This window comes from Sapajus apella, unplaced genomic scaffold (assembly GCF_009761245.1).
Source record: "Sapajus apella isolate SASKATOON/1434 unplaced genomic scaffold, GSC_monkey_1.0 scaffold1, whole genome shotgun sequence".
Classification (NCBI taxonomy): Eukaryota; Metazoa; Chordata; class Mammalia; order Primates; family Cebidae; genus Sapajus; species Sapajus apella.
In genome coordinates, this window is record NW_022436941.1 from 75,884,949 (window position 1) to 75,905,218 (window position 20,270).

Below are 20,270 nucleotides of genomic sequence, written 5' to 3' on the forward strand. Positions count from 1 at the left end.
AGGCATTTGTGGCTTGGGTTACAGTGCCAAATATATTTTTTTGTATGACTCGTCAAAAGTTTGAATGTGAAGTACAGCTTTGAAGATGTTCCCCTGTTCGTTAACCCTTACAAAGTCTCCCCATTGCCTGCTGATTAAGAAAGTCTACATCTTTTGGCTAGGTGTGATGGCTCATGCCTGTAATCCCAGCACTTTGGGAGGCTGAGGTGGACAGATTACTTGAGGTCAGCAGTTTGAGACCAGCCTGGCTAATGTGGTAAAACCCCGTCTCTACTAAAAATACAAAAATTAGCCAGGCATGGTGGCATGCACCTGTAATCCCAGCTACTCAGGAGGCTGAGGCACGAGAATCACTTGAACCTAGGAGGCAGAGGTAGCAGTGACCAAGATCATGCCATTGCACTCCAGCCTGGGCCACAAGAGTGAAACTCTGTCTCAAAAAAAAAAAAAAAAAGTCTACATCTACATCTTTTAACCTGGCAAATCAGGGAGACATTGAACATCACAATCTGCCTCTTCAGCGTTACCTCTTCCTTAAAGGTGTTTGCTACCTGATATATTTCTACTGAAACAATTTTGTTTCACTTTTTGTTTTCATAGAAGAGGTGATGGACTAGTCCTGGTTTGAAACACCTTCTTATTTACTGAGAGCTTACATTTGCAAGCTATCTTGGGGTGAGGAGTACAGCCATTATAAAAACAAAGCCTGTGGTCTCATTCTATGGCAATAAAACAAAGGCTGAAAATGTTCTCCTACCGTATAATCAGCTGCCAGTGCTTTGCTATTTCTCTACCAGGAAAATTCATTGCAGTGAAAATTCATTTATAGTTGACAGTGACCATTTTCTTTATTCTTCTCTGCTTTCTTTACAGATGTGCTATACTTATGTTTCAAAGAGAATTTGCCCTCCGACTGGTTGCAAAACCTGGAGATAAATTATACTGCAGACTCTCAATTAATACACAACTGTTGGCACGTGTGGACCATCTAATGAAAGTAAGTGAATTTTGTTTCTTTCTCTTTTTTCTGAGACACAGTCTAGCTTTGTCACCTAGGCTGCAGTGTAGTGGCTCACTGCACTCTCTGCCTCCCAGACTCGAGCAGTCCTCTCACCTCAGTTCTTGAGTAGCTGGGACTAGAGGTGTGCGTCACCACGCCCGGCTAATTTTTGTTTTTTTATTCACCTGGGTGCAGGTAGGGTAAGGCCGAAAACGGCATTAGCCCAGTTTTTGGTATTTTTTAATAGACATAGGGTTTCACTATGTTGCTCAGGTTGGTCTTGAACTCCTGGGCTCAATGATCCATCTGCCTTGGCCTCCCAAAATGCTGGGATTATAGGTGTGAGCCACAGCACCTGGCCAGTGATTGTTATTGCAGTAATCTAGCTTAACTCATCCTTGAGCATCTAGTTGTGCCTTCTGTGAGGATAGCATCTTTGGTTACTAAATAAAAGTTGCCTTTGAAAGTACTACTGAAATACTTTTTCATTAACAGGTTGGAAAGAATAACTTCAGACCACCGCCCAAGGTGGAATCCAGCGTTGTAAGGATAGAACCTAAGAATCCACCACCACCCATCAATTTTCAGGTAAGGTTAAAATACTGGCTCATTCACTAAAGGAAAAAAAAGAAGTCCAGGCTGGAAAATGTGTGTCTATAGCAGCAGAAAAATATTAAGTCAACCTAAATATCCAAACATAGGGAAATGTTAATTAGCACACATCCCTGTGCTGAAGGAGATGGAATAATTTGATACAAAGTAGTTATGAAGTGAGACCCAGTCTCAAAAAAAAAAAAAAAATTGACTAAAATTTGGAAAACAAGGTAAAGTAAAAATGGTTGTTTTAAAGTAATATTATGGGTAACATGTTTTAATCATAATTGTTTCTGAGATTTAAAAACAAGAAAGACCACTTCAGGTAAAACCTTACTAGTCATATTAGAGAAAAATACGATTGTGTGTGTGGTCATCTGGTGGTAAATGGAGTGGTTCATCAATAACTCCTTCAAGGAGGTTTAGGTGTGTTACACAAGCCTTATCTGAAGTCATGTCTGTTTTGAATCTTATTTTTGAAAATGATTCTTAGATTTAAATAAATAGTGCCATGTTCTTTGTTCAGATGTGGGACAGTTTTGTTTTTCTCCCGCCTTTTTTTAAGATAGGGTTTCACTATGTTGCCTAGGCTGAACTTGAACTTTTGTCTCAAGTGATCCTCCCACCTCAGCCTCCTGAGTAGCTGGTACTAAAGGCATGCACCACTGTGCCTGGCTTTATTTTTTCCAATTAAAAAAAAATATTGTCATGCTTTGACGCTTGTCAAAAAAAAATTCTGAGGAAAAGACACATTCAGTTAAATGCACCAAACTGCAAAAATCAAGTGTATGTCTTACTTTTACATATGTGTGCCAGCCAGATGAAGATACAGAACATTTTGTTCACTTTAGAAAATTCCTTATTAAAAGAAAAAATAATACCTAGCAGGCATAGACAAGAACAAGAAGTTTGTAATTTGAAGAAAATATCTATCTTCTGTTTCAGGAATGGGATGGTCTAGTAAGGATAACCTTTGTTAGGAAAAACAAGACACTCTCTGCTGCATTTAAGTAAGTATTTCACTAATTTCTTTTTTTTTTTGAGACGGAGTTTCACTCATGTTACCCAGGCTGGAGTGCAATGGTGCGATCTCGGCTCACCACAACCTCCGCCTCTTGAGTTCAGGCAATTCTCCTGCCTCAGCCTCCTGAGTAGCTGGGACTACAGACACGTGCCACCATGCCCAGCTAATTTTTTTGTAGTTTTAGTAGAGACGGGGTTTCACCATGTTGACCAGGATGGTCTCGATCTCTTGACCTTGTGATCCACCTGCCTCGGCCTCCCAAAGTGCTGGGATTACAGGCTTGAGCCACCGCGCCCGGCCCAATATTTCACTAATTTCTAATGTATAAAGGACCACTGCTCCAGATACTGTGCTAGAATTTGGTCCAAGTGTAAAGATTATGGGTCCGAGACAAACTACCTTTTTAATTGTCTTTGGACCTTGGGAGGCAGGAGAACTTAATGAAGTTTGCTGGAGTTGAGTCAGATAAGGGTTTCTGGTAAAACAGGAAAACACTCCAAACTCTGACCATACATCAGCTCTAGTTTTTTGTTGGAAAAATGAGATGATGGTGGACCTCTTCCACACTTAATGAAGGATATGTGTCATCTTATTAACCTGGGAAAATGCAACACATCAATTTGGGGTTCAAGGGTAAAAGAGAGGCGAGAGACAGTTTTAGAGGGCTTGGAGTTTGTTTTTTTTTAGGGAGTGTTTTGTGACGGGTCTAGAACTTCTCTAAGAATTGAGGAAGTATTTATCAGGATTCTGCACTTTAAGTATAATTAGTGTTTGCTTTATAAGTTTATTCAACTCTTAAAATTCCTTAATTTCACCATATGGAACATAGATTTAATGTAATCTAAACTGAAATTATTAAACTAGTTTATATATTAGTAAAAAAAAAAGTGTTAAAAAGTATGAAATTATGTATAATAGCTCTGACTTTGAAATAATAACAGTGGCATCACTTCTTTATGCTATAGATCAAGTGCCGTGCAACAACTCTTGGAAAAAAACTATAGAATTCACTGTTCAGTCCATAATATTGTAAGTAGAAAATGTTCCTGCAGTTTCACTGATTTGTTTTTGAATGTCCATTTTTATTCTTGTTGATCTAGCATGAGATTATTTTGTACATTCCATAGGCTCCTTAAAAGAGATACAATGCATAACTAGCACAATTTTGACTTGAACTCTGACAGGTCGGTGCTGCTGTGTATCCTGTGGAACAGATATGAGCAACTTTGATTACTCTAGTCTGTCATCTAACTACTGACAGTTGCTTTTAGCCATAACAGGATTCAGCTGTTATAGTTTCCTCAAAGCTGTAGATATGTGTAACTTGAAAAACTTAATTATATACAATTTACTGTCCTCTGAATTGTGACCATCTCTTGTTTTTTGCTCACATAGCAGTTACAAATATATTTTCTTTGTAGTTTTTTAAATACCCAGAAATTGAAATTAGAATAAAGTTCACACGCTCAATACAGATTTCTGATTGTGAGCTTATCATTTGTGTAACAATGTCTGTAATGTGATGTTTGCTAGCTTTTTAGCTTCCAGTTTAAACAGAAAAGACGGATAAAGGCCAATTTTCTTTGTATTTTTAATGACTGAGAACCTGTATGGTTTAATGTATCACAATACTAGCTCTATTTTCTCTTTCATAGGCAAAAGGTCATTAGATAATCTGCCTAAGTGTAATAGAAAAATAGTAAGCTGGATTAAGAAAAATCTTTGAATAAAATATGTGAATTAAGGATAAAATCCTTAAAACTCTCAAGGCTTGGAGAGGTCACCTCTTTGAGAAAAACAAGGTGGTTAGGTGAAATGTGTAGCAAGAAAATGCATTATTTTGAAAGGAGTAACAGTTGCTTTAAAATTTAGTTTACAGTTTTAATTATTTGTGAAGTCTGAAACTAACTATTTCAGAATTTTAAAGAAGTAAAAGGCTAATATATACATGATTACTAATTCAAGGTATTCCAAATTTTTGTAAATAAATATCAGCCACTTAACTAATTTGATTCAAGTCTTATGTAAACAATCAGGCTTTCCAAACTTTCATTAACAAATACATTAAAGGTGACTATTTTATGACTTACTGAACTAAAAAAAAGAGTCAAAGTGACCTCATTAAAGATATGTCGTTCATTTATTCTGAATCTTATATTGATAGATAATACCAGAAGATTTCAGCATAGCAGATAAAATACAGCAAATCCTAACCAGCACAGGCTTTAGTGACAAACGGGCCCGTTCCATGGACATAGATGACTTCATCAGGTAATTACATTTTTGTTTTCCTAAGTGTTTACATTTCTTTACTGTGACACCTTCAGATTAGAGATTTTAAAGGCTTTTAAGCGGTATAAGGTGCTACCGGGGAGAGTTATTGCATAGCACTTCCATGGCATGGAATAGTATTTGGTGTAAAAGATGGAGGCTAGTTAGCTGCAGCAGAATGAACATTTTCTTTAAGAATAGTAGTAAAGAACAGTCCGAGCCAGAAGATTGCCTTTGTGTTAATATGGTGTGCATGTTCCTCCCTTCCCACTCCCTCCTCAACTTTCATTCATAGTCTTAGTCTTAATAACTTATCCCTCCAAAATAGTCCAAAGGTAGAAAAATCATAATACATGTAACTGGATCTGATTTTTAAAATTTCCTTACTGGGAATAGCTGTTGTTAAATCAATGTTAAGCATACAATAATGTCAGTCACAATCCTACCTGGTTATCTGTTTAGTAATAATACATAGTTACTTTTGTAGCCTGAGGCAAGTTCTACACTTCTAAGGTAAAAAGATGTCATAATTATCTAAGTAATTTAGACAAAAAATTGTTTTGCTTGAATTAAGCAAGTAAGTCTTACAAAAATAAAATAAGGCTTCAATTAATTACTCAGGTAATTACTAACCTCTACTTACTGTTTTTAGTCATTAATATGTTAACTTTCAGAAGTTCTTGCCTATTTAGCCAATTCACTTTTAAAGCTTCCATGTTCTGGAGGCTGAATAAACAATGAAGGTAGATTGTTATAAAAGTCATTAGTTAGACTTTTTCTAAGCTGGAAACACAGTTCTATATAACTAATACAAATGGAGTTTATATTTTATTGGGTGGCTAGTAGTACTACTGAGTCTCTTTGATGTTAATTCTAGGCACTGAATACTATTCATAAGTACCTACTTTGCTTTTTTAGACAATTTATCTGGACCTGTTTCTATGGGTCTGCCTAAAAATAACCTCAGGTCTAAAGTGAAATGTTTTATTTTTTTTCCTTCATTTTCACTAAATTTCCTCAAAGTTACTGAGCATGTGCAGTTTACTAACTAGAATCTAATAAGTACATAGGTATCTACAGAGAGAAACAATGTGTATTTAATTTGAATATAAATAACAGCTCAAGAGAGGAAGAATGGGCATGTAAGATTGGTCATTCATCTGACTTCTGCCAATTCCAAACAGCTTCTTGTTCAGTTACCATGTTGAAATGAAACAAGTGCCAAGGAGTTCTTAGCCTGGGATAACAAAAGTCCAAGACAATTTTAGTCAAATTCATTATAACATATAGGCTATAATGAAAGAAGCACCAACATGGCATTGTTTTAACCAATATATATCTATCTTATAAATGTAGTCAGACAGTAATGTTTCTTTCTTTTTTTGAGACAGAGTCTTGCTCTGTTGCCTAGGCTGGAGTGCAATGGCCCAATCTCAGCTCACTGCAACCTCTACCTCCCAGGTTCAAGCCAATTCTCATGCTTGAGCCTCCCAAGTAGCTGTGATTACAGGCATGTGCCACCACACCTGACTAACTTTTATATTTTCAGTAGAGATGGGGTTTCACCATGTTGGCCAAACTGGTCTCAAACTCCTGACTTCAGGTGATCCACCTATCTCAGCCTCCCAGAGTGTTGGGATTACAGGCGTGAGCCATTGCGCCCAGCCAGTAACATTTCTTTAGTAACTAGCATTAGGAGTGGGTGGGCTCTGTAGGCATGCTGTGTTCATGTTTTTCAGAATTAGTTGTATAGAACTATATACCATTAGGTGCTACAAATTAGCTTTTCAGTACCGTTCCATTTTGATTTCTTTTTTCAGATTGCTACATGGATTCAACACAGAAGGTATTCATTTTTCCTAGGCATTTGGAAAACAGAATTTTTTAAGGTCAAGAAAAGAAATCTACATTTTTTATATTTGAGAAGATGATGCTTTTGCTTTACTGAGACATTCCTTAGTTGACTATTTTTGGTTTAATACTACTACTGCTGTCACCATTTATTATTCTGAATTTTTAAGTTGGAAAGTTCTAAGTATGCAAGTTTTTTTTTGGTTTTGGTTTAATATATAACATAGAGCAGGTCCAATCTATTAATAATAATCTTCACGTTCAGGAGCCGCAGAGACGCACAACTTTATACTTAAGCTTATCATTTCTCACAGTTTATTGTATAAAGATGTTACTCTTCTATTTACTGTGTAATATACTGTGAGGCCTTCTTTAGGTCTGTTCCTCCAGTAGTAAAAAAGTTAAAATATGCTTCACTAGTCACACATTCCCCATACCATTTCATGTTATTCACATTCCTCATACCATTTCTTGTTATTCACATGTACAGTAAAACAATTGTTTCTTATTTTTATTTTGCTTCTCTCATTCTCTTCCCTATTTATCCTATACAATGTCTGTTATGATTGCCTACCTCTTTCGCTATCCTGTAGCATCATAGACTTAGGGTTCTGGGTAAGCCCGAGTCTGCTACTGCCACCATGCAGTACCAGGCATATTGAGAAGCTAAACTGGAATGAAATTAATATAAAATTACCTTTATCTTTTTAGTTCTTAGGGAGATAACTTAGCAAACTCTTAAAGGGTTTTATAAATTGAAACTGGTTTTATGTTTGCTTTCAACTTCAGAAAAACAGCCATTTCCCATAACTACAGGTTCCCTGTATTCCTATGATTTCTGGATAACTAAAATTTCCCATACTTTTTTCATATACCTGGTGCTTAGTTTTAAACTATTTTGAAACTGTCAGATTGAGAATTTCAATAGAGGTCATAAACAAGTTTTATTAGCTACTTATGTTTAAATCAATATAATACTAACTGCTGTTAATATACTATAATAAAGAATTATAGTAGCTATTTTATTTCTATAAAAAATTAATAAAAATATCTTTATTGATATTTGGCTTTCTTTAAAATAACTAACTTAATATTAATAGAAGGAGAGTTTCCAATTAATTTAACAAAGCTAGATTTTGAAATCTGGCTTGAAATTCATATACTAAATGTTACTATATAAAACAATGCTTGTTCTTAATATTTAATCCAGAACAAAAGCATCAAGCTGCTTTTTTTAAACAAATATGAAATATACATAAGGGTAGATTTTTTGTTTAATCTCACAAAACTATTTTGCAAAGTTTACTTGTATCATCTCTATCCTTACAGAAAAAAATTTAACATTTAACTCGGCTTTCTCAAGTTATTTCCCTCTACCCCTATAAACTGCTGAGTCCTAGTTCCTTTTCTGGCCTTCAGTTTTAACTATCTGTAAAGCTGAAGGACTGTATTATACTACCTCCAAGGTCTTTTCTGGTACTAATTTTTAAAATACCGGATCAGAATGAAGCCATCATAAAGTAAGGCAGTATATTTGTCTATAAGGAGACTTTCCAAACATATTACCCATCCAATGCAAATAATAAATTTGAAGCTAATCTGTTGTGCTTTAAAATGAGCAAATTCATACGTCTTTATTGCCCTTTGAAGTCTGGTTAATCTCAAAAACTACCTTTTTTAAACAGCCTCTGCAAGGTCAATTGTAACAGTTCTCCATTCTTCCTCTTCCCTTTGAAATAAACACAAATAGAATATATCTTACAGCTGCAAGAAAACCTGAGTCCCTTCCAAAACAAAGGTGATTGTACTGAAGTAAATTATCTCTAAAACTCATTCCATAGACTTCATTTATTAATAAGCATATTGTGAAAATCTACATTTGTTTTAGATTTCATGTTTACAGAGCTTTTCACAATTGTATTAGGATCTTTCACAACTACTCTCTGGGTTTTATGAACAGTAAAGTAAAGAATCTGGCTCATATGACTCTCTATTCATAGCTTCCCTTTGGCTCCTATGAATGAGCTGGTAGTTCCCTGGAGTAAATAAATCAAAACAAGATATCCTTGGGAGATTTTTAGTTGTTAATCTACTCCCAGACGCTATCCTGGGAACTGAGGAAAAACTCCTAGAGAGATATACAAAATCTTTTAACAAAATATTTACATGAAAAGTGGCCAGTTTTCTTTCTTAGAGTAGCAATCTGTAAAAATAAGTGCTGCCGTTTAAAAAGTAGCATGCCCTACACCAATGTATTAGTGAGAATTTGGTGATTCTCACCAAATAATGATGAAGTTTCACATTTGGTACTGGATGGAGCTTGGGTTAGATCTGCCTTTTAAGGCAAAGTCAACTCTTTTGCAGCTTAATTCTTTTTCAAGGGAGTAATGTACTGTCTACACTTGGCTTAAGCTAACTTCTATTATGGACTACTTTCAATGTACATGTAAATGTTCATGCATCAGAAGCCAATTTCCTTTAACAGTACATAGAAAAGGTATATTTTAGGGTGCTAATGAACACTTCAAATTAAGTAATCATATTGGTAAGGATCAAATTGCACTATTAGTCTTGTTAATACCACACTGGCACACACACTGCATATATATGTATTTTCCTAAGATAAAACTCTTCTCAGAATTTCATTACTTTTTATTATACACCAACTAGTTTATATTTTAGTTCTTTACAAAGAAAATGCTAAGAAAAATTATAATCACATGTTATATGGTTTTAAATCATAATTCCAGATTTCTTTACATATAAGATGGAATGGTCCAGCAGCTATATCCACTGTCACAGACTTTAGTTCCGTTCAATGATATGGCACATCCTGCAAAATTAACTAGTCACACACAAAGAATGTCTCAAATACAGTAAAAATGTACACACAAAGGTAATTTACAATGACAAATAAGGAATGTAATTGTTCTTGGCTGTGCTTCAGAAATTTAGGGTCAGTAGCCTTAGTCAAGGCACAAAGCAGGAAAAGGTGAGCACAGCTGTCTCTAGGAGTGGGCAAGGTATGTACAATCACTGATGAGGTATGCATGCACACAAAGGGTTTAAAACTGCTCAGTCTCACTACAAAAATTGAACTGAGTTAAAAGGAAATGCTGTGGCTTCCCCCTACTATCTGGCTCTGGATTGAGTCCACAGTCTTACTTCATCATATAGAAAATAAAATTGACAAGGATCTCCAAAAGTAAATCACTATTTGCATAAATGAAACAAAATGCTTCATTAATCCCAATTCTTGGTTGTGCCTCCTGGACTAGAAGCATTTTGTAGACAAAAGAGTGTTTCACAAAATTGAAATGTAATTTCAGGTGAAGGACAAAACATTTTCCACAGACACTTTAAAATTTCAAACTTTCAAATGGCCCTTACAGCTGAACCGTTTTATGTTACAGTAGTGAGGATTCTGGGATCCTTTAGCAGCAAATGCCGGTTTAAAGGGCACGGGGTCTCTTCGGGTTGATTTGCTTGCTGGCTTGTTCCTCTTCTTGTAGAGCTGCACGGAAAGATTTCACTTTATCTTGGAAAAAGAAAAAGAGGGAATAAGTATTGTGTTACATGCAATAAGAGTTTACAACAGTAACTCCATATTTTTCCTTTTGTTGTCTAGAAACTCAGAACTAAATACAATGCTCAACTATTGCAAAAGTTTTGTTACAGATTTCCAGAAATACCTATTTTTTTTTTGAGACGGAGTCTCTCTCTGTTGCCTAGGCTGATGTGCAACGATCTCAGCTCACTGCAACCTTTGCCTCCCAGGTTCTAGTGATTCTCCTGCCTCAGCCTCCCGAGTAGCTGGGATTACTGACAGGATGCCACCACACCCAACTACGTTTTATATTTTTAGTAGAGACGGGGTTTTACCATGTTGGCCAGGCTGGTCTCAAATTCCTGACCTCATGATCTGCCTGTCTTGGCCTCCCAAAGTGCTGGGATTACAGGCGTCAGCCACCGCGCCCAGCCCCCCAATTTCACCTTAGGCTATAGAGATTTAAAATGTGTTTGAATTTTTAGAAATTTACATTTTTTCCTCATTGTTAGGAAGGGGGATTATGAAGTGGGGATGACAAAACGATATATTTCTTGCTTTTACACATTCTTTTTGGTCATGTACTGATCTAGAGTCATATAAGAACCAGAAATAAGTTAGTAAATTGTCAGACAAATTATATGCAGCTATGAAGATAAGCCATCTTTCAATAACAGTGGTTCTCAACTGAATGTGATTTTTGGCCCCCAGTGGGCATTTGTAATGTCTAGAGGCATTTTTGGTTATTTCAACTGGTGTGGTGCTACTGTCATGTAGTGGACAGAGATCAATAATGCTGATAAATATTGTATATACAGGATAACACTCCTCAACAAAAAACTGCCTAGCCCCAAATGTTGTTAATAGTGCCAAGGTTACAAAACCGTACTCCATAGATTTCAGAAGAAAAGTAAGTTGCAATCTCAATTTTCCTCCCCTTTTTTGGAAGTACAGTGATGTTTAAAAAGTTAAGTTTTGAAATTTAGAAATAAATTTAAGGACTTCTGGATTTGGTGCTCTCAAACTGTTACTTTTTTTTTTTTTTGGAGACAGAGTCTTGCTCATTCGCCCAGGCTAGAGTGCAATGGTGCAATCTTGGCTCACTGCAACCTCCTCCCCCCAGATTCAAGTGATCCTTCTGCCTCAGCTTCCCGAGTAGCTGGGCCTACAGGCGCATGCCACCATACCTGGCTAATTTTTGTATTTTTAGTAGAGATGGGATTTCATCATGTTAACCAGGCTGGTCTTGAACTCCTGACCTCAGGTGATCTACCTGCCTCGGCCTCACAAAATGCTGGTATTACAGGCGCGCGGCCCAAATTGTTCTTATGAATCTCAAATTTATCTCCGGGTGGTTAAAAAAATTCTAAGGACTGAATGATGCCAATACAGCTGGATAATTTTTTATAAGTTATGGATATGCTTGATATACATGAAATTTGAGAAAAGGAAAGGAAGTCAATTAAGTTGAATGCTACAAAGAAAAAATACTAGAGTGTATTATGACCTGTCTTCTGAATGGATACAGAAGCTGATAGTAAATTACCGCAGATTAGAAAAATGAAAAACAAAAAAACAAAAACAATTTAAATAAAGGCTTGAATATGAACAATATGAGAAACAAATGAAAATTTTAGTTCAATAGTCACTGCAGACTTTACAGAATATGATTTCAAATAACTAACTTCATAACCAGTCAGCAACACGTATGTGTTGAACATCTCAAATCCAAAAATGTGGCAGGGCGCGGTGGCTCACACCTATAATTGCAGCACTTTGAGAGGCCCAGATGGGCAGATCACCTGAGGTCAGGAGTTCAAGACCAGCCAGGCCAATATGGTGAAACGCTGTCTCTACTGAAAATACAAAAATTAGCCAGGTACAGTGGTACACATCTGTAATCCCAGCTACTCGGGAGTCTGAGGCAGGAGAACTGCATGAATAATACAATATGTCTAGATAGTAATTTCTTAAAACTTATGGTGGGAGGTAGAGGCTGCAGTGAGCTAAGATTGCCACTGCACTCCAGCCTGGGCGACAAAGTGAGACACCGTCTCAGAAACAAAACAAAACAAAAAAACCCTGAAACCTGAAATCCCAAACTTTTGGTATAATGCAAATATTCAAAAATCTGAAATCCAAAACACTCTTTTTTCAAGTTTTCAGATAAGGGATACTCAACTTGTATATACTTCAAAATATCATGCTGTACCTAATACATACATTTTTATACGTCAATTTTTAATTTTTTGAGACAGGATCTCACTGTGTTGCTCAAACTAGAGTGCAGTGACATGATCCTAGCTCACTGCAGCCTCAAACTCCTGGGATCAAGTGATCCTCCTTCTTCAGCCTCCTGAGTAGCTGGGACTACAGGCAGATGCCACCATGCCTGGCTAATTTTTTTAATTTTTAAATTATTTTTTAGAGACAGGATCTCTATATTGTCCAGGCTGGGATGTCAATTTAAATAAATAAATAAATTTGAAAGAAAAATAACCCTTCAAAACAACTAACCAACCTCACAAAGGGCCTCCTTAAAAAAAATTAAGCAGCTTATTTAACTGTCTCAAACTAGGAATTTAATTCTGGCTTATGTTGGATTGCATGTACACATACATACAGATGCTCACTTACACATAAACAGAGCCAATAGTATACAAATGCCTAAAAAATTAACACATAAAATAATGCATAGCTGAAGCTACACAGATAAGCTAACTAAAAAAAACAAAAGGACACGATTTAGTAGGTAAGGCAGACACTTCCCTTCATGAGTAAGGTATACAGAGTAGTCATCTTGACACTTCATTTAAAAAAAGTGGCACAGAGGCCAAGTGTGGTGGCTCATGCCTGTAATCCCAGCACTATGGGAGGCCAAGGCAGGGGAATTGCTTGAGCCCAGGAGTTTGAGACCAGTGTAGGCAATATAGCAACACCCCATCCCTACAAAAAATTAAAAATTAGCTGGGTGTGGTGGCTCGTGCCTGTAGTCCCAGCTACTCAGGAGACTGAGGTGGGAGGACTGCTTGAGTACAGGAGGTTGAAGCTGTAGTGAGCCATGATCACACCCCTGTGCTCCAGCCTGGGCAAGAGTGAGACCCGAAAAAAGACAGAAAGAAGATAATTCTCATAAGCATCAGCCTATCAAACTAAAGATTTGAATAGGTATATAAAATTTATAAATTTGTTAAAAACACATTTTCTCTCTTTAAGATGTCTGTGTTAAAATATGAAAAGAAAGATGACTAGAGAAAACTTGAAATGATATGCCATGACTTTTAGAAAAACCAAAATGGTTAGCTGTCTTTATACCTCTGGAAAGTAGGTGCTAAACAGTGTCCATAATTTTCACTTCATATGTCCTCTTGCAATATGAAACCCTCTTCACTAATATATATACTAATACCAATCAGATTTCAAATATTAAAATGGAAAAAGAATTACCCCGCAGCTCAGTTAAAATGTCTATTTTTTGCTCAAGAATAGCTTCAAGTTGTGTGGCATATGAATCGACATCATAGTCTACTTCTTCAGTCATCTCTAAGAGAGCCTTTTCATCTTCTAACCATCGAATAGATTCCTGCAAGGACAAAAATTCAATAATCCAACAAGCCTCTTTGTAAAACAGAAACCAAATTACAATTCTGTTAAATATAATCAAACATACTTAAGAGAGTATTCTCTAAAATGTCAATAGACATAAAACATCTTTATTCACAGACAGTACAATTAAGAAATACAGTTGACTCTAGAACAACATGGGTTTAAACTGTGTGGGTCCACTTATATTTGGATTTTTTTCAATGAAAGTTACACTGAATGTGCCTGCCTCTCCTGCCACCCCTTCTACTTCTTCCACTTCGGCCACCCCTGAGAAAGTGGGTCCAGCCCACCTCTTCCTCCTCAGCCTAATCAATGTGAAGATGATGAGGATGAAGACCTTTATGATGACGAACTTCCACTTAATGAATCATAAATATAGTTCCCTTCCTTATTTATGATTTTCTTCATACCATTTTCTTTTCTCTAGCTTACTTTGTGTTAAGAATACATTATATAACATATATGTAATACAAAATATGTATTCATAGACATTTATGTTATTGGTAAGGCTTTTGGTCAATAGGCTATTAAGAGTTAAGTTTGTGGGGGGCTCAAAAGTTATATATATTTCCAACTGTACTGGGGGTCAGTGTCCTTAACACCCTAAGTTTTCAAGGGTCAACTGTATGTCCTTAAAATTTAACACAAACACATGAAAGAAGGGCTGAGCAAGATCATTTCATTTCTCTGCTTTTACTCTACTTTGGATGGGAATTTTGTGGAGGGAATGCATCAAATACATCAATATCAAAGAGCAGAGTAAGTCTCAAAACCTCAACAGCTGTTCCTAAAATGGGAAGAATATGCCCAATAAAGCTACTGAGCAATTTGATAGGGGCTATGGAGGAAGCCTACAACCTGACAAATTAACATATCCAATTAGGGACTTACAGTGGTTGGGCCAAGAGGTAATAATAAATTCCGGCTGGGCATGGTGGCTCACACCTGTAATCCCAGCACTTTAGGAGGCTGAGGCAGGTGGATCACTTGAGGTCAGAAGTTCAAGACCAGCCCGATTAACATGGTAAAACCCTGTCTCTTCTAAAAATACAAATAATTAGCCAGGCGTGGTGACACATGCCTGTAATGCCAGTTACCAGGAGGTTGAGGCAGGAAAATAGCTTGAATCCCAGCCACTCGGGAGGCTGAGGCAGGAGAATTGCTTGAACCCGGGAGATGGAGGTTGCAGTGAGCTGAGATCATGCCACTACATTCTAGCCTGGGCGACAGAGCGAGACTGTCTCAAAACAAAACCCAAAACAAGACTAGATCATTCTGAATTAAAGAGCTTTTTGGACATAAAAGCTCCTATATGCGGATTTGCTTTTAGGATGCATACAATCTCAATTTTTCAAACATCAATTGACTTTAATGATGAATTATAACTAGACTAGCACCAGACAGAACTGGTTAACCTAGGTATGTATCTTGATTAGGAAACATATTAATTAGAAAATACAAATATAACAAAAAGAAAAAAAAAAAACAAGAAAATACAAATATACTCCAATTTTTCTTTCTTTCTTTTTTTTTGAGATGGAGTTTCACTCTCCTTGTCCAGGCTAGAGTGCAATGGTGTGATCTCGGATCACTGCAACCTCCACCTCCCACGTTCAAGCAATTCTCCTGCCTCAGCCTCCCGAGTGGCTGGGATTAGCACCACCACGCCTGGCTAATTTTATATTTTTAGTAGAGACGGGGTTTCTCCATGTTGGTCAGGGTGGTCTCAAACTTCCGACCTCAGGTAATCCGCCCGCCTTGGCCTCTCAAAGTGCTGGGATTACAGGCGTGAGCCACCGTGCCCAGCCATATACTCCAATTTTTCTTTCCTTTTCCTTCAGCTATACACTTAATTTTGGTTTAACAAAACCTTATTTTGTGAAATGGCAGATCATAATACAGATGAATGATACAGTTCTGGGTTGAAAGTCAGAACACCCAATTTTACCAATAAACAGCTGTGAGACTTTTATCTAAAAAATGGCAGAGTGGGAAATGATGGTCTTTATATGACACCTTGTTCCAAAAGGGCACAGATGACAATTGTCTTTTTTTTTTTTAAATAGAGATGAGGCTTTGCCATGTTGCCTAGGCTGGTCTTGAACTCTGGGCTCAAGCAATCCACCCACCCTGGCCTCCTAAAGGGCTGGGATTAAAGGGAGTAATTTTCTTATTAGTGTCCTTTCTCTACTTAAACACTTGGGCTTCTAGAGAAATTCTCATAATAAGAATTTGACTAAAACTCTAGAGTTTTTGGTTTTTGAGACAGGGTCTCACTCTGCTGCCCAGGTTGGAGTGCAGTGGTGCGATCTCAGCTCACTGCAACTTCTGCCTTCTGGATTCAAGGAATCCTCCTACCTTAGCCTCCTAAGTAGCTGGGACTACAGGTGTGCTCTATCATGGCCAGATAATTTTTATATTTTTTTGTAGAGACAGGGTTTCAGCATGTTGCCCAGGCTGGTATTAAACTCCTGGGCTCAAATGATACACCAGCCTCAGCCTCCCAAAGTGCTAGGATTATAGGCATGAGCCTCTGCACCTGGCCAAACTCTAATAGTTTTAATGAATGTGTATCCTAATCTGACAGAAAGTGTTCTCTGTCATTTTTGAGCCCTTTATCCAGGTTCTTGAATGTTCTAGAGCTGAAGTTCCTTTGGTTAGTGACAAAGATTTTTTCAACGTCAAAGAAAAAATACAGGTCAGTAAGGGAGACAGTTATTGCTTTTTTCTCAGGAAGTGTTCATAGTACTTCAGGAGGGTGGGGGCAGCAGAGTGCAAAGCAAGTCAACTGTATAGTGTTCATAAAGATGTACAACAAATGATATCTTCACTTCCTCAAACATCACGATGATAGGACATTGTCTTGTTTAAAAAAAAGGGGAGCAGAGTATCATATACTAAGTACTTTTAACAGGTTGAATGCCTAAGGAGTTACTGCCAAAGAGTGGTGACATAACACCCTTCACTCAACTTGCCACTGACAGCTCAGAGCAGTAACTCTCCATCTCATGAAGTAGTCTATCTTTTCTACAACAACTGATACTTCCTCAACTGCTCCAAAACCCTTCATAAGAGTTTTTCTTAACTGCTATCAAATAAATTGGCCTAACATTTAGAAAGAAGTACTGGTGGGCAGAAGTGCAACTCTTCTCTAAAAATGGACAAATGACAAAAACCAATAAGGAGGATGAGAGGTAAATAAAGTAGAATCTTTCACCATGGTGCAAAGAAATGTTATTTGTAGCCATTATTCATTGTATTCAAAATCTGTCATGCCATATGCCTTATAAATACACATACACATATACAAATACATAAATACGTATTTTTTAAAAGAATAATGTGATATTTAAGGAATTACGAAAATTCTTCATGTATCAAGAAATATTTTGATGAAAAGTCCTGTCTTACTTTACCTGGAACACTGCCCTGTGATCTTCTACAACTTGCTCTTCCATTTCTACCATTTGTGAGACAGCTTCATGGAAAGTAAACAGTTGTGGAGAAACTTCTTCTTCCTTAAAATAAAAATAGTTAAGAAATTATGATACAGTGTGTATTTTCAATGTTATAAAAGTAGTTTTTCAGTATCATTTACAAAAATGTCATTTAGAAATTGAAGAGACTTGAATGGTGAAGGCTACTAAAATATATATGAAAGGCAAAACCACAATTTATTTCTTTGGGTAAAAATATGCAATTCTCAACAAGACAACTCAATCAGATGAGTAGGGAATAATTTTCACTTAGCCCAAGGTTTATTGCTGAACTACCCTAAAAGAGTGCTCTCTTTTGGAACAGCCCAACTTTTCAAAAATACTTTTATTGCAGGCTGTAAATGTACTGAAAAATTTCCTTAGTATTGCCTACTTTTCACTAACAATTTAATTTACATGTGTATCTTAAGTTTCCTTTTTTAAAAGAGATATGAAGATAACATCTTTAGATGATGTATATCTACCAGTTTTTACAGAAATTTCAATGGACAATTCACAATTTTACTTCATCAACAAAAAACAGATATAGTTGACTCTAGAACAATACAGGTTTGAACACTGCTGGTCCACTTATATCTGGCTTTCAACCAATGCAGATTGAAAATACAGTATTTGAGATCTGTGAAATCTTCATATTCAGAGGCCCAACTTTTCATGTTTGCAGGTTCCACGGGGCCAACAGTGGAACTTGAGTATGTGCAATTTGGGTATATTCAGGCAGTCCTGGAAACGATTCTCCGTATAACTGAGGAACAAATACATACAATACATTCATATTTTTGTCCTACAGCAAGTCAAAACATCTCTGATCCCAGGCCATGTTCAGATAATGATTAAAAAAAAAAAAAAAAAACAAACAAAAAAAAAAAAAAAACAACTTTGGCTGGGTGTGTTGGCCCACGCCTGTAATCCTAACACGTTGGGAGGCCGAGACAGGTGGATCACTTGAGGTCAGGACTTTGAAACCAGCTTGGCCATCATGGTGAAACCTGATCTCTACTAAAAATACAAAAAATTAGCTGGGCATGGTGGTGTGCGCCTGTAATCCCAGGTACTTGGGAGGCTGACACAGGAGAATCATTTGAACGCTTGAGGGGGGGTTGCAGTGAGTCAAGATTGTGCCACCACACACTCCAGCCTGGTGGACAGAGTGAGATACTATCTCAAAATAAAACCAAAAAAACTCTGATCTCTAGAGCATGTCTTAGATGCTGTTCCATTTTCATTTACTTTGTTAAGACAATATAGCAATAAGAATATGTACATATGCACCAATACCTAACTAAAGGCTAATGCTGAGTCATCACAAGATAATGCCCCAGAGGTGGCAAAGGTGATAGAAATGCACACTCTCTCAAACATGGAGGCTGCAAAAACTCATGATGCCATACTCCCCTGGATTAGTTCTGGTCGCCTAACTAACCTCTCCAAATTAAGGCTCTACAGAGGCCCATCGGATGCAAGAATAAAATGGAAAGATATGCTATAGGGAGTGCTTATCTTGCTCTGGTTTTCCACATCTTTTGGACAGGTAACATATAGATGCAATGCAGGGTTTGCTTTAAAGAATCTAAAAGCAACTACAGTCTCTCTTAAAAATTCTGGACACAAGTGATGGACTGAGACCAGGATCTCATTTTTAGTTTCTATGGTTCAAAGTTTAGAACTATTACTTTGAACTAGGTTTTCCCAGTCTTGGAACTACTGACATTGTGTGGGGTAATGTGAGAAGGACAGTCCTGTGCACTGTATGATGTTTAGCAGCATTCCTGGCTCTACCCACTGAGGTATGCTAGCAGCATCACCTCACTGGTGACAACCAAAAATGTCCATACATTTTGCCTTGGGGGTCCAAACTATTCCTAGTTAAGAACCACTGCTTTAAGTTCTGCTTTAGTAATAGTGATTTGGAACACGGTAACAAACAGTAGTATGTGTATTTGTTACTCTAGAATATTTTGGACTAAATGTCTGCTACAAAGTATTAGAACTAACTAAAGGTATGTTGTTTTCAAAGAATACTGTATTGCAGGTAGCAATCAGTTTAATTGATACAAGGTTTGGTGCTGGAATAAGAAAGATCTGAGTTTCAATCCTGGCTTCAGTACTTACTACTTACAAAATCTTGGTCAAATTATTTAAACCTTGGAATATCAGTTATAAAGTAGGGGTAATTATAGTACCTACTACACTGAGTTGTGATGAGATCAGATAATAAATAAAACGCTTAGCAATGTATGTCATGTAGTAAGCAACTAATCAATGCTAACTTATAACGTGAGAAAATGCCATGATAAGACTTAGTGGGAACAGAATGAAACAAAACTGCATAGAATATGCATTTTTTTTTTTTTTTTAGACAGAGTCTCGCTCTGTCACCAGGCTGGAGTGCAGTGGTGCGATCTTGGCTCACTGCAATCTCCACCTCCTGGGTTCAAGCTATTCTCCTGCCTCAGCCTCCCGAGTAGCTGGGACTACAGGCACGCGCCACCACACCCAACTAATTTTTGTATTTTTTTAGTACAGACGGGGTTTCACCATGTTGGCCAGGATGGTCTTGATCTCTTTACCTCATGATCCGCCCGCCTCGGCTTCCCAAAGTGCCGGGATTACAGGCGTGAGCCACTGTGCCCGGCCCAGAATATGCATTTTAAAAACACACCTTTACATCTCACACACAGAACACTCTGAATACATTAAAAGCAATTATGTGACAATGTATTATATATAACTTTTTATTCCTTTATTCTTTCTGTCCTTATACAATGGGCATGTATTGCATGTATTTTATTTTTTTTAGTAATTGGGGAATCAAAAATTTAAATTATAAAGTATTATTAAAAATTTCAATCATATAGAAAAGCAACCAGATTTAACAAA

At 37.0% G+C, this 20,270-nt stretch overlaps 2 protein-coding genes across 6 annotated transcripts in view; one reads left to right on the forward strand and one right to left on the reverse strand.

The window, feature by feature from the left end:
• DIMT1 (DIMT1 rRNA methyltransferase and ribosome maturation factor) overlaps nt 1-7,248 on the forward strand; it is a 15,741-nt gene extending 8,493 nt beyond the window's left edge. For both annotated transcript variants that reach the window (XM_032280028.1, XM_032280036.1), the window contains exons 7-12: nt 874-997; nt 1,496-1,588; nt 2,540-2,604; nt 3,584-3,647; nt 4,783-4,889; nt 6,710-7,248. In XM_032280028.1, coding sequence (XP_032135919.1) covers nt 874-997; nt 1,496-1,588; nt 2,540-2,604; nt 3,584-3,647; nt 4,783-4,889; nt 6,710-6,752 — 496 coding nt within the window. In that variant the 3' untranslated portion in view covers nt 6,753-7,248. The remainder of the gene's footprint in view (nt 1-873; nt 998-1,495; nt 1,589-2,539; nt 2,605-3,583; nt 3,648-4,782; nt 4,890-6,709) is intronic.
• Nucleotides 6,776-20,270, reverse strand: part of KIF2A (kinesin family member 2A) — an 81,546-nt gene continuing 68,051 nt past the window's right edge. For all 4 annotated transcript variants that reach the window (XM_032279984.1, XM_032279976.1, XM_032280003.1 and 1 more), the window contains 3 exons: nt 17,310-17,411; nt 13,735-13,870; nt 6,776-10,278 (listed from right to left, as the gene is read on the reverse strand). In XM_032279984.1, the coding sequence (XP_032135875.1) occupies nt 10,193-10,278; nt 13,735-13,870; nt 17,310-17,411 (324 nt within the window). In that variant the 3' untranslated portion in view covers nt 6,776-10,192. The remainder of the gene's footprint in view (nt 10,279-13,734; nt 13,871-17,309; nt 17,412-20,270) is intronic.